Genomic DNA, 24025 nt, shown 5'->3' on the forward strand with positions numbered 1-24025 from the left:
TACCGATCCGATTCAAAGTATTTTGTTGTTATATCTACATTATAATACATACTATTAATGACATGTACTTGAGTATGTGTTAGTTCTTGTTTTATAGTGACAGAAGGAATAAAGCAGATCCTTAAACCAAACCAGCTATTTTGTTTGTTGATAGAAAACACATTAAAAGAAATGTTAAATAGGGATGAGATGATGTGAATACTTTTACTGTGACTTTACACTGATCTGTTTTGACTCACCATTGTTTTCCCCTCTTCAGAGTCCTTAGAGACTGTGTTAGTATGTTCCACAAGTTGACCATTAAATATTGCTGGTTTAGTTTTGCAATTATAAAATATGTTTCTTCTGGTGTTAGACATGCTGCAATATTCTAGACACTTCTTTTATATTGCTTGATTATACGGTTGGGGTGAGTGCACTTTCTTGTCTGGAATTGTATGTTTGTGTCTGAAAATCTGAAACAGGTTTCTGTAAGCATCTTTCAAAGGGAAAATGCTGCATGGAAGATTGCTCAACCTATGTGTCAGTGGTATGCTTGTTAGAGAATATGTGCCTTTGCCAAACTGGAGGACTGACTGACCTCATCCTGATCAAATAAAGTGGAGGAGGTTTGTGAAACCTCAGCCATATTGTGCTGTGTGTGAGCCATAAAACAGAACTCTTTTACTTTTGATTTATTTTCTGTTGCTATTGCAATCTGCTACATGTTATTGTTGTCTGTGAAAACAAGGGACTAAACAGCAAAAAAACATGTATTTTTTCTTCTGAATTCCTTTTTAACATAGATATGTTCCTGTTTACACTTTCGCCCATAGGCTAGGTTAAGTGATTTTCTTGACAGTAAAGGCCACTTTCTGTTTTCATCTTCAGCCCTTCACATCCCTGACTGTACAGTATAGTTGCTGTATATGAAGTAAAGTATTTTATCATCTCTTCAGCCCAACAGCGGCAAGGTCCTCAAGGAATCCAGTCTAATTGAACGACTGCCTCTTTTGTTTGTTTGAACTTCAAATACATTTTTTTTTAATTATTTGTATAGTTAAACAACATTGTAGTTAGCGATATCTCTTTTTATCATTACGTTCTTTTGGCATATTGGTATTTGTAACAGTGCATCATCTGACTTAACATACCTCAGCTGTAGCCTTATTGAAGCCAGACAGTGGTCAAACAGCCTTTTCAGCCTGGTGTTGGGAACTTTGAAGTCAAGTCAGACCTAGTTGCTCAGTTCTCCCAGTAGAGTGCTTGTTATGAATATTTTTCAACCCCATAATAGTTTTGAAAAGCCTGTATAAACACAGGATTTCTTTCAACGAAACCTTCCAAAAACTATTAAGGGGCATAATGGCATCCTGAAAGTTGATTCTATTGCATGTCTTGTGTTACCAGATTTCATAAGGGAATGGTTTAAAGGGTAAGTGCTCCCAGTGTTTCTGCAGTGACTGGAACAACGTTGGATCGTCTTCCTGAGGCCCAGACACACACACACACACACACACACACACACACACAGACACACACACACACACACAGACATTCCTAACTATGAATCTTTGGTCTGTTTCGCTCACAAGCAACCACACCTCCCATATGACTTAATTCCAACTGGTTTCATCTACAGCTATTACATTGAAGATGTACTGGGATGATCCCATTTTAGTCATTGCAGGAGCAGGCCAAAGGCAGTGTGACATAAATGGATGCTTATGAATGGTTTGGTGCCATAATTGTATTCTGAATAGTCTGGTACCACAGTAATATTCTGAATAGTCTGGTACCACAGTAATATTCTGAATAGTCTGGTACCACAGTAATATTCTGAATAGTCTGGTACCACAGTAATATTCTGAATAGTCTGGTACCACAGTAATATTCTGAATAGTCTGGTACCACAGTAATATTCTGAATAGTCTGGTACCACAGTAATATACTGAATAGTCTGGTACCACATTAATATACTGTATAGTCTGGTACAGTACTATAGTTATATACTGAATTGTCTGGTACCACAATTATATACTCAGTAGTTTGGTACCACATTTATATACTGAATAGTCTGGTACTACAATTATACAGAGTGATCTGGTACCATAGTTACATACTGAATTGTCTGGTACCACAGTTATATACTGAATTGTCTGGTACCATAGTTATATACTGAATAGTCTGGTACCACAAGTATACACTGAATAGTTTGGTACTATAGTAATATACTCACTAGTCTGGCACTATATTTAAATTCTCAATAGTCTGGGACCACGGTTATATACTCTAGTCTGGCACCATATTTAAATTCTCAATAGTCTGGTGCCACAGTATACGTTGTGAGTCATTCTCATCTATCAGCCAGAGCAGTGGTAGTACATTCAACCAGGGAGACATGGATGTGGTCGATTGGAAAACATCTGTTTTTCTTGACTCACACACTTTCTACTCTAATTGAATGCCTTGAACACCTGCGTTCTACTAAACAAGATATTCCTTAAACCAGCAGAAACAGGCAGAGACAAGAATGACTATACTATACCTTCCATGTGGAAGTATTAAAACAGATTTAATTTGTTTCAGTAACATCAAGTATTTCAGAGATCACTTGGGGTGCAGTCTGCATTTTAATAAATAAATAATTGAAACTGACCTTAATGAAAGTCAAAACCCCAAAGTTTTAGTAGTAGTGCATACATTTTCTTCTAAATGAGACAGAAGGAGTCAGGGAAAGAGGTTGACTGCTGGCATTAATATATAGAGGCCCCTCTGGTGTAGTTCTGGAGAGATGTTGTGTGTCTCCTAGGCTGTAGACAGGAAGTCTTACTGACACTAGCATTTATTGGTGACATTGTAAAATACTGTTTATCATGGAAAGGAAACTACTGTACCTGATGGAAGCTTAACACATTTGCATTCACAAACACGACTGTTTAGTGGGCCAGCTAAAAAATTTTTTTAATAACAGTTTGAATATCATTTGATTTGTCTGTATTCATTACAACATACATCAAACCGTTTCAAGAATTGTATATAATCAGCATAGCAAAGAAATTATGCAATAACTAATTCACTATTTATGTAAGAGCAGACCGATTTAGTTTAGAAATAAAGCCTGTGTGTTCTGTGAGTGCCTGCGTTAATATCATCTGCTGTTTCACGGAGTGATGTGATTTCTCTGAAAGAGGCTGAGCAGATCCAAAGCATTTTGCTCTATTTACCAAAATCCTCTTCTAGCGTTGGTGGGCTGTGTTGAGATATACTGTCGCACCATTTCAATGAACATTTTGATTCTGCCAGAACGAAGAGTTTTTGTCAACCTCCACTCATCGTGGGTGATTAGACTAAAATGTCTGCCCATCTTGACTGGAGATCACCGCAGCTTCAGATAACATGCTCGGTGATTGAAGGTCGAAATATTTTGAATTCTAATGGGGCTGACGGATGAATTGCCTGAAATAGACTGTAGAATTGTTCTGCTTCCTTCTCCTGCCCCCTTCCCTGTCTGCTGTGAAAGGAACCATTGGGAATGGCTGGGCCCGATGATCATAGAATTATTGGATGGTGATTCTAAACCCCTCAAAGAGGAGTTGCTATGGAGATCTCGTTCCAAACTGTGAAATGATTCACCTTTGAAAGGCTGGAGGGTCTGAAAGCCGAACACATCATTGTTCAGGTGGCGGTTGGTTAGGAAATTGCTGGTGCCTGTGCAATCAGCACCGCTATGGTAGTTAAGGATCTAAAAAGGTTTGTTCTCTGAATGATGTGGGACAACAGTGATGTGCATATGATGGTTCCTTTCAATCAAGGCACTCTCAGACCCACTGGCTTGAAAGAAAAATTGACAGAGGGGGCTTAAATGAAAAGGGAATGAACACCATTATTGTCTATCAGAGTTAATGAAAACTGGAGCCTCCCTAGAACATTCATTCTTCAACTGCATAAATATCGCTGAGAGGTTATCTTCCCCGTCAGATGTCAGCTCTTTACTTTGGAACCTATTTTTAGTGACAAAAATATTGCTGAAAAGATACACATTTGATACATGGGTTTGGTTGGATGGACTGCAATTGGCAGGAGATGAAATTGAAATTGGTGATACCTTCTGAGGGAGCCGGCTGATATACATAGCATGAAACACTGTCATTTCTCTACAATGAATTCTGAAATATGGGATCTGGTCACAAACATGAGGCTGTCCTTGAAATATACAAACATAAGATTCCTCATGTATTTCAACTTTTTTTGATACAGATGTACACAAAATAACCTAAAACTACTAAGATGAGTCCTAGATGAAAGTCTACTGTCATTTTAATATGATGAGATGAAAGTCGTTGAAAATTGTTTTTAACATGATTTGTAAAATATATTTTTCCAGAATAACCATATATTGAATATAATCTGGTCTTCATTGCCATTGTTTTATGTTCAAGGAAGCCCTGATGTGCTTTTCCTGACACGCTCATAAAGTAGCGTTTACTGCTTTGAATAGCAGGAGAATTGCGGTCCTAGGTTTGTATAGAACATTTTAAAAGCAGTGCCAGGAATGCAAGCGCTTTAGATGTGCTCTTCCCTCTCACATGTGAAAACATGCACAGGAAGTTAGCAGCCAGTGAATACTGTAATTTCACTGAATTATGTTGACCACATATCCTTTCCAGGTAGCAACATCAGAGAAGGCAGTTTGATAAGTATTGATCAGTGACATGTTTCTCCTGTCTCTTCTTGTCCTTGTACTTCAGAAAAAGTAAGGACATTAGCTCTTCACACTAGCCACTTTATTCAAGTGTACTGCACAAACTGAATATATATAGTCTACTGAAGCAGTTGTCATCCTGGTTTATTGACAGCTCACATGGCAGCAATGGAAAAAAGGTTAATGTGATATTATTTTAACAACAAATATAACCAACATTCTTTTAAATAAATATATTTATTTAAATGGCAGTGCATTTTCACTTTCACAGGCAAGCAGAATATAAATGATATTTCCACACCATGAGGTTGGAATAATACATTGGAAAGTTAGGATTTCTTCCCTTTTAATGTAAGAATAGTCTGAAATGTTAGTCTGTTTTAACGGGATTGTGTTCTGGCCTGCCTGGTGATATCACCAGGTAGTAAATGTGGAGATAGACCGATAAGAACATTTGTTCCAAACCTCTCTGCCAATAGGCTAGCGAGTAGTTTTTCCATCCCTACTCAGATCACTGAGTAGTGTCTTCGCTAAGAAGCCACTTTATATGAAAACAATCGCAGTGAGATATCTAATTGTTTCCCAGAAATAATTTGATATTGAGGTAAAAATGGCCACTTTGGGTCCATAACAAAAGAGCATGTTGGAGAGATGAGTGGAACTAAGATCCCTAGCTCCCACTGGTGCTTTAACTTTTAAGAGTGTTATCCCATGGCTATTGCTGAGGCAAACCTTCCCTAATAGACACCGCTCTTCTTGTCCGTCCTCTGGTCTGGGCATTGTTGAGCCACTCAGGCCCTTAGAAGATAACGTCTTTTGTTCTGTCAATAAAGGCACACCTGCTAATGGTCTCTTCAAAACATACAGTATTTAAAATGAAGTTGTAAAATGTTAATTGCAAGATAGACTTGACTCCTGAAACCAAGTCCCCCCCCCCCTTTAGTTTTTTTTTTTTTACAGTCCTGCTTGCGGCTTTGTGTGGCGCCGCAGTCCCATAAGTGGCGTCTTCACAGAGGCCTACCCAGACCCAGTCGTTAAAGGCCTAATTGTGGAGATTTCCCTCCTCAGTTCTTTTTCTTCTCTCTTTTTCATGCATAGATAGTAGCCCAGTTACTAACCCTTGAATGGTCCTGGTGTGATGTAAATGTGAAATGAGAGGAAATTAAAGTAAATGACTGTTGGTAGATCACTGAAGGGGTTGTGGATCAGCTGCTCTTGAATAACAACGGAGCGTCTTCCTTCCTCTGTCATCCTATTCAAAATAGTGGCCAACATTTGTATCCGCTTATGAATTGTGTTTGTGTAAGAGTGAGTGTTGTTATTTTTTGTTCTTTATATAGTATTTTAGTATGTAATTTCGAGCACTTATTTAGCAGTCTCAGCATATAACATTTATTATATATTTTTACCCTTATTGTACCAGGTAAGTTGAATGAGAACATTAAGGCTACATATCTTTCACTGTGCTTGGGGATTCCCTCTAGCAACCCTTCAATTACTGGTCAGATTCTCTTTTTTTAACCTATATTTCTATTCATAATAGGAGGCGGATACTGGCTGCCTCCTATTATTAATAGTGATAGAGTTTAAAAAAGGATCTTGAACAATAGGACCTTACATTCTTGTTGTTTTATCTATCCAAAGATAATCTGAATCCTTTGTCAGTGTATGCATTTGGGCTACTCACAAATGATTCACATTGCATTATTTTCACTTTAAGTTCATGGAAGGAGTGTGCACACAATAGAACATTTTCATTCCAATCAGTGTAGAACTGGAAGCTGGCAAATTGGAGCAGCAAAACAATAATTCCACTGATTAGCCCCTTTCTGTGTGGCGTAAGTGAACGGTTTATTCTGTGGAGTACCTCTGGAAGAGGAGGGGAACCAAAACAGCCTGATTAGGCAAAGAGTAATTGGATAAGTTCCTTTTTCCATGAGCATGACGACAAAGCACATGATCATGACAGCTTGCAGCAAAGTGTAGAGCTTCTGTTGACTTGAATGAGAAAGTTAGATCTCACGTTCATCTGCAATTCTGTTGTGGATCTCATCGTGTTTTCTTAGTTCCAAAGTAAAGACTGGTGCTGATATTAGCCAGTGCCAAGTCATAGATTGTTTCTTTCCTTTAGTAACGTTACAGTGTGATCAATAAGGTGACAACAAATGAAAGTTAATGAATACACATGTGAATAATATATCTACACATACAATAGGTTTTAAATATTAACTAATGACTGGAAGATCCCATGTTGAGCCCTGTAACAAATGTTACATTTTGCAACTGCTATATATATTTTTTTTTTGATGCGTACACATTAAGCAGTGAATATTTAGGATGTCTTTCAATAAGCAATATAGTGCTTGTTTAAAATTCTATTTTGGGAACTGTCAGTAAAAAATAAAAATAAATCTATATATATGTAATATACACCATATATTGTATGATATAAATACAGAAACTTTAAAAGATATTTTCCCCTAGATTAGTGAAAGCTCTGCTGTTTGTCTCTGGGGGGAAATGGGTATAGATAGTTTTTTTGTTTGTATAATGACATTTGATTCTAGCCTATTAAAATAAAGTTAGCAGTGCATCCCCCCAAACGACTTCCTGCTCACCTGAACCTGTGGCTGTGATTGGTGGTGACCAGTCTGAGATAGGATTAGACAGGACAAACCTTTTTAAAAGTGTGTGTTGGGGGAGAATGGGGTTTCAATGGGGAAATCATGTGACTGGAGTGTACCTTTAAAAGAGATAGGCCTATGTAAGTTCAGCCCTCCAGCATCTACAAGGGGAATAGCAGAAATCTATGTATTTATGACTTACAGTAGCAGTTTGATGGATAACAGCTAGCTTGCTTGGGAATCTATTGAACGTTAGATGACATGTGGTTTGGAAATCCCATTTTTCCAGCCTATCATGGACTCTATATCAGCCTTTGTACATGTCCATCACTTAACACCTATATTCTTGAGTTTTATGCAGAGCTTAATCCCAATTTGGGACAGTTTAAGCATTATTTTCTTTGGTGTAGTACTGCTATAACTTGCGCTTACTGGATGCTTCCTTTGACTCAAATCTTACCATTCATGTTTTCAACTTAGTTTCAGGGGTAGACTTTACACAGTGTATGTGAATCTGGGACACTCCCTTTAGTATATGATGGATTAGGTAAAGTTACATCACTGTCCCCTTTCCTCCCAGCCAGCTCCGTACAGTATATGCCATGTTCCTGTCCTCTAAATCGCCTGTTCAGTCCACTTTCCATCACCCCTAAATGTCAAGCTGCTTTTTGGAACCCCAGGAAACACTTTGCCCCATTCCCCTCAGTCCTCTATGACAGTTTTACCTTCACTTTAGGCATGTTGCATTTGGTGTGTGTTTGCAGGATCTGCTGGCTAGTGCTTGGCTAGTGTCACATTGTCCTCCCCCCAGCAGCTCTCTGGGTTGGAACAGGTCTCTCTTGGAAAATATTATTTAGTTCACCTAAATTACATAAATACAGGATACGTTGAAAAATAAACAAACAGATTAAATAAGATTGTTGTATGTAATAAACTTGTCACTGATGGCATATCAGGTCATAGACCTGATGCCATGGTATCAAGGCATTAAAGTGTTATTCTGAACTAACTCGAATGTTGCACTGCGTATCAGTCAATCCTTTGGACTGGTACCTTTGTAACTGGTGCATTTCAATGCTTGATCTTAGTAATTTCCCCCCATGCCCAGCAGACAGATTCATTCAGACATGTTTTCTTTTTTATTAACTGTGTATTCCAGGGTTCTGGTCGGGCTGCAATGAGTTGATAATACTTCAGTGTAGTGTGTCATTTACTATACACACTTGATAATTGCCTGTATAAAATGATTTAACCACCTATATTTACAGTTCATAAATGTGATGCCTACATTAAGGCGTATAGTCTTTCATTTATTATTTTTGCCATATTATTTTTTGTAGTGTCTGCTCTGCCCCTTGGCCATGACTGCCACATCCTGGCTGGCAGGCCTACCGTGCCAGTGAGATCCAAACCCCTCTGTCCTTCATTTGTAGCACGGGCACCTGTTTGTTGTTATTGTCCTCACCTGTGTTCCTGATCACCAACCTATTTAAGTTCCTACGATCTTAGTGTACCTTTGTCGGTCTTTGTGTTTGTTTTTTCTTCCTGTTTAATGTTGTTTCTATTTTCGTGTCTTAGTTTCAGTTGGGTTGCATTTATTTTAATGGGAGTCCTCCGGTCTCCAATGCAAAATTACAATAACTCTAAATTGAACTCAGAAATGTAAAGTCCTTTGATCAACCCTTGAGTCTCTACATCATGATTGGATTCCATCTGTGGCAAATTCACGTGATTAAACATGATTTATAAAGCCACACGCCTGTCTATGTGAGGTGTCACACTTCATATATCAAGGGAAGAGCTAGTTATAAAAAAAAAAAACGCTAAACATTGAAGGTTTCTTGGAGCACACAGGCGCCATCATTGTGAATTGGAAGTTTGGAATCACCAAGACACTTCCTACAGCAGGATGTCTAGCCAAACTAAATAACTGTACTGGACCGGCTTTGGTCATAGAGGTGACCAAGAACCAATGGTAACTCTAACGGAGCTTCAGAGTTTCTGTTCATAGAGAACTTTCCAGTGAGTTTACTTTTTCACATGACTGTAAGCATTTGAATTTCTATATCAGCATGTGAACATTCTATTACATATACATTATACAAAACATATTTTCACACATTTATGGTGGTCACATTTTTAATCAAGGAATTTGACATTGACTGTACAGGAACACACCAGGGGTGTTGTATATGACCAGTGCACCACGGTGACATCTGATCTTGAGGACGATCAAAGCTGACATCCGGATTAGTGTATTCCTGTCATATACCACAAACCTTTGAGGTTTGTCATTGGTTGTATCCAGTTACTCCACGTTGGGCTGTACATAACAACAGCTCTTAGCCATGGTATATTGGCCATATACCACCACCCCCCCATGTGGGTTATTGCTTAATGGTGACAAATACATTTGTTTAAAATCAGGTTGAGGAGAATAACTGATGAAAGTGCAGAGGTCTATTACCCATTACAACAACTGTCTGTATATTGAATCATTGCTATTTTAAAAGTGAATCATGGTTGAAACAAAGGCAATACTTAGTTTGGCATGAATCAGCCAAACTACGTATTGCCTTTGCTAGGCCTCAACTGTCAACAGTCCTCTCCAATGAGGTGTCAACACTTCAACCAGGAGTGATGTTTGAATTAGTTGACTGTTGGGCAGGACACGCAGACGCCATTGCGTGCTTAATCCGTCAACACATCAATACTTTACCTGGTCCTGACAGACACTACTCAGGTGTTGGATGAAGCTTTATATTATCATGTCAGTGGAAAGTACAACTGATGACGTCGTTGTTTTCTTTTTCTTTATGATTCACATTAAAATCTTGAAATGAATGCTTGTCAGGTAGTATAAATGTACACGGCAAACGAGACCACATGGGGGGAAAAAACATTGTTGGTTTGTATTTACATTGAGTATTACCTGTGGCTGAAAAGTTGCATACATCAGACTGATCTCCCAGATGCCTAAATGTTTCTTGTCAGTTTGCAGTTATGTGAATGACAGCCACTAGTGTGCTGACACCAGCTGATGACATGGTGGATAGTATGTCAGAGAGATGTCCCTAGCTGGTGTGAAAGGGTGTCAGTCCCTGTCTAACACCCCCCCCCCCCCCCCCCCCGAACCCTAAGCCCCTCTCCAGAATCGGGAGGAGGACATCATGAGCGGCTGGCTAAATTGTGTGGTTAAGTGCTTCATTATCTAATCACTATCAAGACCATGGCAACTAGGTCATTGATTAGCAGAGGGAAGGCGTGTTGTTGAGTGTATTCACATTTTCGACTAGTTCCGGGTACATTTTTACTTCCAGATGGGTGTTGTTTAACTGTTTGTGTTTGGTTGGTACATCATTTTAGGAGGCTCAACTGGAGAGAAATTAACTAGCTACTACAGACCACAAAGATTAACATTCTGGCACAGGGACAGAAAGTTGTTTTGTTTCTCAGCACAATAAAAACAGAAACGCCTTTGGCTACCCTCACTACACTAAAGTTGGCAGCAATCTCACATTTTTCGTGGACGGGAACAAGAGGTGCTACAGGAATATACCATGACACTGCAAGTTGAAGATTCGTATTGATTTCAAAACGTACGCCGATTCACAGAATGCTTTGTGTGGAACAGTGAAATGTATTGTCAATGGGCTTTTCCATGTTTTAGATGGTTTTCCCATACCTCCTACTATGCTTTTCATTTATCCAATGTTCCCCTGTGAAGGTAATCATTGTTGTGGATGTCAGTGCACAGAGTTCAGCATGAGACCTATGGCACAGTCAACGCCATTGATCCTGTTCTAAGTGCGTGCGTACGTACATGTGTGCGTGCGTGCGTAAGTGAATGTGTGTCTATTAGTGCGTGTGTGCGTGTGTATCTCTTTGGCATCCGAAAAGGGTGTGGCTGTGTGATTCAGCGCCGTCTTCCTGTCGATGTGCTATACAGGGGCATTTGAGGATGAGGACATCGTCCACGTCGAGGGGATGGTGGACCCGGTGAGGGACATTGAGATCATCCACGAGGAGCTGAGGCTGAAGGATGAGGAGATGATCAAGCCCATTATAGAGAAGCTGGAGAAGGTGGCGGTGAGGGGAGGCGACAAGAAACTCAAACCTGAATATGTGAGTCAATGTCCCAGCATGCCGACCGCACCCCCCTCACAGCAGGCAAGCGCATATAACAACCCCCCTCCACACACATACACACACACACACTGCCATTAGGAAAAATATGTGTTCTTTTTTTCTATTTTCTCTCAGCCCCCCCCCCCCCCATACACACACACACACACACACACCCACCTCCAGAGGGTCTCCCTTCCTCCCTCTGGACAATTTTTTCTCTGTTTCTGAGATTAAAAGTGATCGTGGGTCAGGGGGTTTTTGCTGTAGAAATCATTAATAGAGAGTTACTTATTCAGCTGCTAACCCCGGGTCACGGTGCTGAGCTAATGAAAGTGTTTCCACGAGCCTCTTTTCATCTGAAGTAATACTCAAATCACAGCACAGCTCTCGCTCGCTCTCGCACCCACAGTAGTCCCCGGAAATTGGGTGAGGCCAATGCAAGAGGTGACCCACAATCCCGCGTCTCGATATGAATACAATAAATGTTTGGAATGTGCTTAGACAGAACGTTCTTTCGGTTTTCCCCCGCGGGGACACCCAGGAATAGAATAAGATCTGAGGGCCCCCAGATATAATGCTTATCGCGCTGAAATGCACGCGGCGCCAAAACGCACGGACAAGCCGCGCCGCGACTGTCGGCTCTGCTTTCGTTTTGACCGTGGGCTCCGCTCTGTCGTCCACCGCTGGCAGCAGAAGCGTCATGGAGGCAGCCCCGGTGCTATCTGTGTGCAGGGCAGAACCAGAGTATGACCCCCGTACAGAATGGGCCAGTAAGCGAGGTAATCTGCCCTTTCAGAGGGGGCGCCGGGCCCAATTTCAGAAACCCAGACACACGGAGGCTCTGACCGCTCATTACACTAACGAGCGAGGCCATTTCACCTGCTGCAGGGGCCCGGGCCGGTTGCCCCCCCCCCCCCCCGGTAATCCCCCCTCTGGCCGGGCAGACGGGCAGCCATTCAGGCCAGGCAGGTGGCCACTGACGCACGTAATTGCTGACAATTTTAGGCAATGAATAAAAATGATCTACATTACTTGTCAAAGGTTGTGTATGCCTCGCCTAGCCAAATCTATAGAACGGGCCGCTTTAGAAGGGAGAGAATGGCCCCTGTCAAAGGCAGCGCCCAGCGTTATAGGAGATACAATGACTTCCTTGCTGAAATGTTGTATTTGACACGTTTTAAGGTGTTTGATATGGAGGGCTCGTCTGGGGGAAACCGGCGTGTTACTGAGCGATTCTTTCTGCTTGTGTCCAGGTGTGATGTATGTAAGCGCCACCTCTCACTAACTCCATGACGACTCTCTTGAATGTCAAATAATAAGAATTCAGCAGCGCTTCTTTTTATTGTGCTTTGAGTAGTAACAAATAACCAGGTAAATAGCATGTACTATAACTATTTGAACTTGAACAGTGATACATCCTGAGAAATGGCACTTACGGCGTTATTAACGACAAGTTAGCATTAAATAGCGATTTCCGTGATCCTCCACAAGCCCCTCACTTTGTCCTCTGTCAGTTAAAAGGCTGCTGAGTTTTGAGTCAACGCGCCATTTTTATACAGATAGTGTCTCACATTTCACATGAGATGTTATGCACATTTGTATTTATTTTTGAGTGTTTTATATTATCCCCAAGGTATTGGATATGGATGGGGAAACCATTAGCTACTTTAATAGATGAACTATTTATTTTACGAAAATACACCTGACGTCTGCGGCTGTTTCGAGTGTCATCTGCCTTTTTCTGAGAATTCAGTAGCTGACGTATTTGTTCGGCATGATTTCACCTGGCTGATTGTTTGCTTAAAAGCAAACACGGCTTTATTGTAAAACATTAATGGCATTATGCACCAACATATCAGGCCATTGAAATTCGCGTGACAAAATCTTTTTGATTTCATACTTTAACAAATAATAATTTAACAAGGACAACCGTGTTCCTTTGCTTTTGTCCACCCGTCCCAGAATTCCTTGTCCTTAACAAACAATAATAGTCAGCAGCTAGGACCCCCAGCGGTGATTTCTGTGGGGGCAGGCGTATGTGTTTGACCCCTACAGGCCCCTCGTGGCGTTTATTAACACCTGCCTGTTAGGGAAGAGCTGAACGGAGGCCCAGAGCTGATGAGGGAAACCTGGAGCAGGTTCAACCTGTGTCACTGGCCGTTTGCTGTTTCCATTTCACACATGATTAATCTCTCTGTGAAGACTTGGGCCGGCGCGGGCGGAGTGCGCCGTGCTCTTCCTGCTCTCACTCCTGCTGGCTGCACTCTGGCTGCCCGACTAAAAGGCCTTTAGAATTCCTGTGGAGAGAGATGTGCAGAGAGTGAATGCAGCTGGCTGGGGGTCAGTGTATGGAGCCATTGTGTAATTGAGGCTCTGGCAGGCTCTATTCCTCTGTTCTTTCAAAGGGGAGTGTGATTGTGAAGTGCTGCAAGGGTTCGGGGAGGGACGAGGAGGTGGGGGGAGAGCTGCAGGGTGAGGGAGTTTTTATATGAAGGGGGAGGTTAAGTTGACAGGAACAAAAAAAAATAAAAAAAATGTGTTCCGCTAATTTCTGCCGGGCCGGATCAACAATAATAGGCTCAATTTCTTTATTACAAATTTTCTAACTGCCTCCCTCCCCTGTTCCCACCCATTCGTGCTCCCAGATCCTGTCAGGACCCAGTCTTGCCTGTGGTCTCAACCAACAACTGCTCCGATAATGAATGTGGCAAACGTTGCTGGAACGGCCTAATATTTACCCCAGTAAGAACAGTGTGTAATTAGCACCTGACTGGTGCAGATTCGATATGACTGCTTGCTGCAGAGAGCCCGGGGAGATTGATACAATACGCATTTCACTGACAAACTTGCTTTACCATTTCTTTATTTTCCCCCGCTCTCCTTCTGCTTTTTTACGACAAGATGGCCTTTATTCAATAAACTGTAGGTGTGTCAAATGAAATAGGTACGACTAATCGTTGTTGTTGTTGTTGTTGTTTGTTTGTTTGTTTGTTTGTTTGATAATTTTTTCCTGTCATGTGAAAGTGAGTGAACCTGGTGCGTGCCGTCCCTGTCACAGACTGGCCCCTTTGAAAAAGAGCATTGTTCATTTAGGCTTCAGGATGCCATGCATTTAGGAAATAATTACCCCGTACCCTGCTGGGTTTCTATTCTTTTTCATCTCCTTTAATGGCTCCTTGTTCATTCTCTTTTAATCCCAAACAGGACGTAATGCTCAAAATCAAGAACTGGGTAGCGGATGAAAAGAAACATGTCCGTTTCTGTCGCGATTGGAACGACAAGGAGGTAAGGCTTTGATGTTACACTCAAATGTATTAATGCCATTTATCAGGCTCATCTTTTCATCTGGCCTGAAAGTCAGACTGCTGCTTTTGAGGAAAACGACCATGATATGCAAATCATAACTTAATGTGCATGCTGTCTTTTTGGGGGGTATTTCTATATTGCTTTTTTAACAAGCTAATGGCATCTGTCCGGCCTGATATTGATCTAAGCGCTTTATAGATGCTCCCTGCAGAGTCCAGACCAGATCCTAATTTGATTTGGCTTCGCTTTTTACTCTGCGTCCTCCTCAAAGGCTACTTTGGAAAGTTTGGTCCTCAATTCTTTCTCTCTTCCTCTCTCTCTCTCTCTCTCTCTCTCTCACTCTCTCTCTCTCACAGATCGAAGTGTTGAACAAATACTTATTTTTGACATCCAAGCCAATGATTTACCTCATTAATCTCTCAGAGAAAGACTACATCAGAAGAAAGAACAAATGGTAAGTGCTTAGAAATAGGGTGGAACCCTGGAGGCTTGAGTTACACCACAAACAAACCTTCCCTTTTTACAATTGGATCTTCACTTATTAAATATCCAATCCTTGACATTTTTTTCCCAACCAGAGCCATCATTTTACTTGTACTTATTTTCCGTTCATGTTATACCAGGGCACATTGACATTTAATAAATGTTTACCAAAGAACTTCCATTGTCAGTATTCAGCGTTACAAAAGTTGGTTTTACAAAGCCTTTAACTAGTAACAGCCGATGAATAGAATAAGTGATGTTATTGAAGGCCTACTGAACAGAGCTCAGAGTCAAGTCCTGTTGTGAAGCTTGCACTTCTCCCCTTGCTATTGTGATACCTCAGACACTGAGAAGGTAGTTTGTCTGCTACTACAGTACCCACGCTGCTCTGCTGCCTCCAGTCTTCTGCAGACCTCTAAGATCCCAGTGACAGGACCTGGCTGGGGGCGGAATCAGTCCGCTCTGACACTACAGTCATATCCAGCCCCATCCCTGCAGACCCAGTGCTGCCCCAAACCCTGCAGTTCATTAAGCCCTTACAACCATATGGTTTCCATTTTGCATAAATAAGGTCTCATTTCCATATGATTTCAAAGGAGGCAGAGGCTTTAAATGACAATAAAAAAAAAAAAAATCATAGTCTTGAAGCTAAATAAGTAATTAATGTCATATGGAGAAGTCCGATAAATCACAAGGATGGTTCCCTTTAAATATGTCGACAATTGTTTTCCCAAAATGTTTGGTTTAGTCTGAAATGTTCACTGTTTACAGATGTTGTTTGCTCTTACATTTATTTTTTTTATGTATTTCTGGTTGACTCTCCATATCCAATACATATTTAACATGGAATTCAAATAAGATCACAACGGGTTCTCTTACTTGTGTTGATTTTCACAGTGACCTGTTTTGGATGGCTTCTCCACCACTTACTCTTTAATAAACAGGTGGCGAAATCAGGCAAACGGTTCAGTTTGACTTGTCATCCCTAGCCTGACTTATCTCTGTCTCATAACCTGTAAAGGTGACCTCGTGCTAAATGAGATTGCGTCAGAATGTCTCCAGGTGAATTCGTTGAGGTCTGACACCGTGTCCCATTCTCCCAGGGCTACACGGCCCATACTGTAGAAGGCTTTGGGCTGTGGAATAGGGTTCGCGTGGCCAGAGGGGTGATAAGAGAAGGCTTTTTCACATGAGCACCTTGGGGAGAGTGGAGCTGGCCACGGGGAGTGCCGGCTGAGCGGAGCGGGAAACGTCCATTACGTGTGAAAGGGATACTTGTCTTATCTACGCCACAGCCACACACTGCCAATAACCACTAACTTGTGAATTGTTATCACACACTTTTTCAATTGCTCCCCAGGAATTTGGTGTCAAACAGTTTGTCTCAGCGTTTGTTTTTCTCTGCTTTGCTTGGCAGCCACGTTCGATTTCAGGAGGGAAGTTGTTTACCTGATGACTGTTTGTTCAAATGTTCCTGACACGAAAGTGTGTCTGTGTGTCTGACAGCGGGAGGAGGGAACGTTGCGTCAGAAACACATAAATCAGATGATTCATGACGTGCAGAACATCAGTCATGGACAGGAAGGCTTTTTTTTTCATTTTACCTGTGTGGGGTTTTGTGTGTGTGTGTCTTTTTTTTTTTCTCACTGTGAGAAATGCAATAAATCTCAGGGAGTTTTCAAATGGGCCAGCAGCATTGCCGGGCGGCCTGAGGGCTCAGTGGGGGGACAATGCAGACCTGAAAGTGTTTATGTTTGACAAGTGATGAGTCACTTCCCTTGTCCAGAGTGGAGCTCACACCTGTATGGAGATGATTACAGGTAGATCTGGCTGGCCCTAATTGTACAATAAATGCTGCTCTCAGCCCTAATGGCAGGCAGTCTGCTGGGGAGAGACGCCAGACTGCCATTTGGCTGTCGCCATGCTCCCGTGTTTTTCCCCCAGAACAGTTGAGATGATGATATGGTTAAGGACTATTCAAAGCAAACAGCAAGACATATTGCAATCTCAGCTTTTAATGTGTGCGCAGAAGAAAGAGGAACGGAATAAGGCAAATAGGCCGGTCTTGCTTGTTTTTCTTTCTTTTTTTGGATGGTATTGTTTTTTTCTTGGTCTTTGACGCTCGGGTTGTTTTGCAGGATCACATCACAGTCTTCAATTACACAGTCCGGTAGGGACAGTATTGTCTGTTAATCGTGTGTTGTCTCCTCAGCCTCTTCGGTGGTTACAGCCGTCGATAAAAGTCGCTTCACTCCTTCCATTTCAATCATGTCCCGTTTGGTGGGAATGCTTCTGCTTGACAGCCATACTCCCGTCCCAATCGTTTCGCCACAGACAATACTCATTTGTTATATGGATAACGAACGGAAATTGTTGTACCAGAAGAGGTCATTTTTCCGGTGGTTTCCGTGTTTGGAGTGTGGCCTTGTAACCGCTACGTCCCAGCGGATGAACAGTATTACCTTTATTGAGCCGCCATCATTAACGGCTGGATGGATCAGAGTGGGACCAGGGCCCCCTTTCATCCTCAGGTTCTCAGCTGGAGACGGCACATCATTTATGGTGGAACGGAGCACGTGGGTATAATTCCGTACAGTACGCCGTGTGTGTATGAGAACGTGTACATGTGAATGTTTGAAGTCAGTTTCGGAGGCGACTCCATGCTCATTTGGATGTTGGGTGTAATTGCAGTGTGGAGATCAAAGGCTGGCTGGCCGAGTGATGTTCCAGAGGAGGCCTTTACCACGCGGCCCTCTCCTCTGTGCAGTGGGGGCTGCCTGCTGCTCCCTCCGCTCCTCTCTCCCCTCCAGCCATGCTCTGCCCCCTGCACATCCCCGCTCGTAAAAAATGATTAAGGATGCATTTGTCATGTGTTTATGACTGAGAGGCATTGCGTGATAGGGAATGGCGTCTACAAGGGTCCGTGGAGAGGCTTTCTCCTCTCCCCTCGGCGTCCATTGGCTGCCTGGAACACTTTGGTCGGTGCCACATAGTTTGTGCGTTACAGAAGGTCATTACTCCTTGGCCAACAATGTGGTGTGTCTGTTGTTTGTGTTTTCACTTGGCAAGGCCAAAAAGATGGTCATTTAAAGAGCTCCTGGCTGGATTTGTCAGCCTTTAATATTTACGTTATGCTTTGATATTTGACATTATCAGGTATTCAATCCGATGCCTTCGCCGGAAAAACCCGCTGCCGTCGCAATTCGAAGCTCGACTTGAGTGACGGGCTGTTTTGCTGAGGAGTTTTTTATTTTTTTCATAATGCTCTCTAAAGTAAATTGGAGCCTCTTAAGTAGGTGTGTTGCCCTTTAAGAAAATGACCTCTGAGTGTTGAGGATTTGTACCATGAGTGAGGAGAGGAATGGCACTGAGGCTGCTCACAGGGGGCTTTTACATACAACTTCTGTGTGTGTGTGTGTGTGTTTGTGCGCGTGGGCGCACGTTTCTATGGCTGAGTGTACGTGTCTGTCTGCTGGTGAAATGGTTGTACATGTCTGGTTCTCTGTCTGCATCTCCAGACATGTTGCTTTGTTCTACTGAGTGTCTACTGTGAATTTCTTTCTCGTAATGGAAAGCAGCTATTTTTGCTTAGTGAACTTCCTAAGCTGGCCTGTAGATGGTGCTTTAACAATTAAAGTGAAGGTACCTGGGCAGAGAGTCTCAGCAGGGGGATGTCTAGTCTAATTTTAAGATCCTGCTGTGTAGGAGGATGTACTTCATTAGTCCCTGGAGATCTCCCTACCACCCACAGAACACGTCCAGGTTGTGTTCTGCGGTCTTTTCTTTTCAGTGTTTTCTCTTTATTTTGCTATAGAACAATGAAACCTAGAAAAGCTGCTTCAGTTTCCTTTAATGTCAGACGATTCGTTAATGAACTGCCAAACCGCTATCTGTTTCCATGCCTGTGAATTTTCCAGCCAGACCTATGAGAGTAGACACAAGCATTGTTGTGATCGGTTGAGAACCTCTCCACGAAAGCGCTGGGAGCAACCCAGTTCCGCTACTCCGAGCCATAATTCCCACAAAACACAACTGAAAGTTTATTGAGTGCAAAACCGCTGGCTCCATGCAAGTTTTAGGAGCTGTTGTCTGGGGAGTCCCGGGCCTTCTTTTCAAAGCCGTTGCGGAAGATATATCAGTGGGTGGGTCCCCATCGATTCTGCGCCCAGCCGCCCGCGCTCCACTTGAGTACTGTCGGACCCTGAAAACGAGTTCCCATGTCAGGACAGACATGGACCCGGCTGCCCTTACTCGCTCCAAATCGAAGCCTCCAGCTAGGCTCTGTGACCAGACTGCAGAGGCTCAGGGAGGTGTAAAACACGACCAGATGTTTTCTAAAAAGGCCCCGCAGGATCACTTAGTGACTGACCGTCTGTGGTCCTCCTGAAGGTCTGTCTGGTCCAGGTAACCAGAGGGCACGGTTACGTTGTTAACTCATCAAACGCTTGTTGTTCGCTGTGCTGGGACAAGACATTTGAAAGCTGGCTACCTGGTCCGGTCTGACACGGGCTTGGTGGGGGGGCAGATGTCCAGGTTAGGACGGCTCTGTTCTGTTGTTCTTATCACTAATGAGATCCCAACGGTGAGTGGCACAGCCTTCCTCCCCTGGCCGGAAGGAACAAAGCAGACACTCATTTGTTCTCCGTTGACCTCAGACGACAGCGCCTTGTTCTCCAAAACGGTCCCCTTGTGTGATAACGATGGGACAATGCTGAGCCGGGGGGGGGGGGGTGGTCTGTCTGTGTACTTGACCAGAGAGAATAGCTTCAGGTTAAACATAGATCAGCATTCATTTACCTCATTAAAGCTTCCTCACATGAAACACATTGACAGACAGGTCACTACTTTATGTGTTACTAGATGTATTGGAATGACAACACAGCATGTTCCTTTGACTTGGCTCAGGAGCATAACTCAGTATTTCTATGATCACTTTCACATTTAGGCCCTGTCCTTTTAGTTGAAATAACAATTGACGTTAACAAGGTGATTTCCCTGGTACAGACTAAGTCTAGCCCATGGCTAGAAATCAAACTCCCTGGAGAATCAGTCCAGGACTAGGTTTAATCTGTGTCCCAGAAACTACCCAAGTATATTTAGTGGCTTCAAAGCATTCATGCAGGAACACACCGCTTGTCCCAGAGTCAGGTCTGCGATGAGAAAAAGAGCCCTTGGAAGCCTTCCTTCTGATATTGAAAGCATAAGACATTTCCATGTGTTTTAAGTCAAGCTAATGATATATTTTGATAGCTTCGGCTGTGGCGTGTTGTGTTGTTTATTATCTTTGTGATAAGGGTTATAACCAAACACACATGTCACAGCGAGTGTCCCACAGCCTGCCAGCTTTAATGAGATAAATAAATGAATTTAGTGTTGCCACATCTTGCTCCTGAAAGCTGTTATCAGAGTGATTGTTGAACTGTTATGAATGGAAAAGGATGTGGGGGGAGGGAAGGTGGAGTAGGGGAGAGGGGCCTGACTGGCTGATTCTACATATGTCCTTGATTACCTTCCTTCTGCTTTTATTCTAATAAGTGACATTCTTTGTACTCCCCTTGGATGGCTAGACAGTCTGACACAAGATGAGAATAAATATTGCATGTGGTACACATTAAGCTGTCATCCAGGAAGAGAGACAGCGAGAGAGTGAGATTGAGAGAGAGATGGAGGGGGGGGATAGAGAGAGAGAGAGATGGAGAAATTTGCTGCGCCACATTCTGTTGCCTGCGCCACACTTTGGTTGCTCTTGTCAGAATTGTCACATCTTGATAAACCCCCCCCCCCCTCCCCTTTTCGTTTTCTTGCTCGCAGTCAATTGCGATGATTGACAGTCCTTCTGCCCTATGTGGAGGATTATTTAGGGTGATGTAGTATGTATGTACTCCTGGGGCTTACTGTTTGAATATCTGATCATCTTTTTTTTTCACCCCTGTACAAATTGCAACAAGCTAGGCTGGAGCTAACCCTTTTTTGAGTGACCTCTGTCGTTTGAAGGACTAAATATTAGATTCATGTTTTTTTTTTTTTTTATACAAAGAAAAATTCCCTGCATGCGTCTCGTGTACTGCACAGATTTGTCTTTGGAGAAAGAAAGTTGCTAACGAAGAAAGTTGAAGTCACACACCCGTTGTTAGCGTGCCCTTCGCGTGTTGTGTGAGAAAAGAGATGTGAGAGGAGGCTCTTAATTAAGCCTCCTTCCCATTGTGCCGGAGCTACTCTGTTTCCCTCAGTCATGACAGCTTTGAAGAGGGAAACAGGTTGACAGCCTTGGCAGCGAGAGAGGCTGTCGGTCGGCGCTGGCTGGCTGTTGGCTGGCTGGCTGGCTGGCTGGCTGGCTGCTGCTTCTCTGGCCTGTTTCTGCCTAATGCCTGTGCTCTCTCCTCCATCCGACCGGAGCCATGGGGAGCAGAGAGCACAGGCACTCATGTCCTCACAGGAGCGCGCCACTGGGAGGATGAAAAGCCTCCCACAGAGCCCCTGACTTCCCAGGCCTCAAATGGCACCATGAGCTCATACCTCTCCGTCCCCCCCGTCCCCCGCCCGTCCACCGAGGGAGGGGGTGGGAGAGCTGCTGTGTGCTCTGGAGTGTTCAGTGGGGACCAGGAAACAGGGGCAGTGTGGGTGGAGGGTGGGGGGGGGGAGCCTCTAGGTTATTATTTGATTAGTTGGTGCGTAGCATGCAAGCCAGCCGCAGACAGAATCCATCTGTAGAACGTGTGCGCGTGCGTGCGTTGTGCGTGCTACAGGTTCAAGTGCTCAGGAGCTTTGTTTGGCTGTGTGTTCGTCCACCTGTGGGTGGGTCAGCGGTGAAGTAGTGGCGAGGGAGAGGCTGTTAGAGGATTACTCCTCAGGCCTGTCAGCATTCAATTGCATCTGAAAGGAGGAACTCTGTGCCTGGGTGCTGGGTCCCTTTGTCCCCACCTCTTACAGGCTTACCTGACTAAGCGGAGATAATAAAGCAGGTTGGTATGAATACAGGGCAGACAGAGGCCCGGGTCACAGGCTCACGTAGCTGCACCTGTACTCCAGGACCTCCCATTGTCTCTCCCCTCAGAGTCCTTTAAGCAGATCAAAGCCTTGACAAAGCACAGGGCAGCCCCCAGGCATGCGGAAACACAGGAATTATTCCACCTTCAGGATTCTCTCACGGAACAAGACAAACAGACGAGGCACTGATCGAGTGACCCCCTGTGGGAAGTGCTCATTAAAGACAACTCTGAAGCTCTTTTGTTTTTAGCGGGTTGTCATTACTTGACCGTGGCTTGTTCTGTTAAGTAGACTTATTGGAATGGCTGCAGGCATCTACTGTAGAGGCAGTAACGTTTGGCACAGTACTGTGTGCTCATTGTCTGCTTTCATTGTGAAATTAAATGTTTAGTATGCAGGTGAAACATACATACTAAAATAATTTTGACATACCAACATTTGTTTTGTGTTAAAGGAAATGCATGTTGTATGCAAAATGAAATATTAGTTTGAATTCATTATATTATTAAGAAATACAAATAATAATTGAGGCAAAGGATAAATTTGCCTTCAAAAATTTTTATGATTTTTTTTATGAGTCTAGCAGTCAGAAGCAGTACAAACATGCCTTGTTCCTCAGTATTGTTTGACTCTTTTAGGTCAGTGAATGATTAGCAGAAATAATGTCCCTGTCACCCTTAATCACATTAAAACGTGGTTAACATTTAATTTTTCCCACTTGATATGCAAAACTTTCCACTAGATTTGCAGCAAAGGCCATTGAAATTCCATTATAAAAAGAATAAAAACGTCAGGCATCATTTGCTCAGAGCAGGCGATCTACACTAGAAAGTGCTGAATCTTTCTAGTGGCAGTGCTGGAGGAGATGGGCCTTCTGTACGGAGGCATAATTTCATGGTAACACACTCACATTTTTTTTAAGTCTCTTTTTTTTCTTTTTCTATTTTAATTCTCCACAATATTTGTGTCAGAGCTGCTTTATTTTACTCTGTGTTAATAAAAATATGTTTATACTCTGATGCAACCTTGGGTGTGCTTTGTTGGGTGAAACATTTGAATAAATATTGGTGAAAAGTTACTCTAATAAATGTCAAACAAAAGTAAATAAATCTCTAACTATCAACAGCACTGTTTTCAAAACCATTCAGTATATCACCTTGCTAGAATTACAACACTGAGCCTTTTTCGGTAATGTTCTATGGATTGGAGAACTTACATAATGCATAAAGGGATCTCACATAATTCTCTCCTTGATATCCTTCACTTGAGCATATGCAAACCACAAATCATAGTTTTCAAGTCCAAACGCTGAGATAGCCATTTCAAAATGTTGATTTTTGTGGCCAATGAATCATTTAACTGTGGATTATAATGTGTGCTATGGGTTATTGCCTTGATGGAGGGTTCACTTACAAACAGGTTTCAAGCCTACTGGAAGAGGCAAGTTTTAGTACTGGTACTGGGTAACATTTCTGATGCTGTTCACCATAAAAGGGATGTTCATCTTCTTTCCAAATTGGTAGTAGGTGGTTCCTGGTATTAGCTGGTTCCTGAACTCACCATTAAGGTTATCAGGGAGCGGGAGCATGTTAAAAAAATATATCAAAATGATCTGAAATCCCATCTTTACCCCTTCACCCCATATTAAGTTAAATGTTAGTTAAAGGTGATTTGGCCATTATAGATAATCCTGCTCACCAGCCCGCCTACTTACAATGCCTTTTGGGTAGCAGTGTTTGTAATGCGCTTAAAAGTTTGTAATGACTATTTAAAGACAACTAAACTACGTATTGCTGGTTCTTTTTGCCCATAG

At 42.6% G+C, this 24025-nt stretch overlaps 1 protein-coding gene across 4 annotated transcripts in view; it reads left to right on the forward strand.

Moving 5' to 3' along the window:
- The window catches only part of LOC105016209 (obg-like ATPase 1), a 51597-nt gene that overhangs the window by 17596 nt on the left and 9976 nt on the right, over positions 1-24025 (forward strand). For all 4 annotated transcript variants that reach the window (XM_010879887.4, XM_010879888.4, XM_010879889.2 and 1 more), the window contains 3 exons: positions 11258-11433; positions 14641-14721; positions 15099-15196. In XM_010879887.4, the coding sequence (XP_010878189.1) occupies positions 11258-11433; positions 14641-14721; positions 15099-15196 (355 nt within the window). The remainder of the gene's footprint in view (positions 1-11257; positions 11434-14640; positions 14722-15098; positions 15197-24025) is intronic.

Source organism: Esox lucius, chromosome 16 (assembly GCF_011004845.1).
Source record: "Esox lucius isolate fEsoLuc1 chromosome 16, fEsoLuc1.pri, whole genome shotgun sequence".
NCBI classification, from domain to species: domain Eukaryota; kingdom Metazoa; phylum Chordata; class Actinopteri; order Esociformes; family Esocidae; genus Esox; species Esox lucius.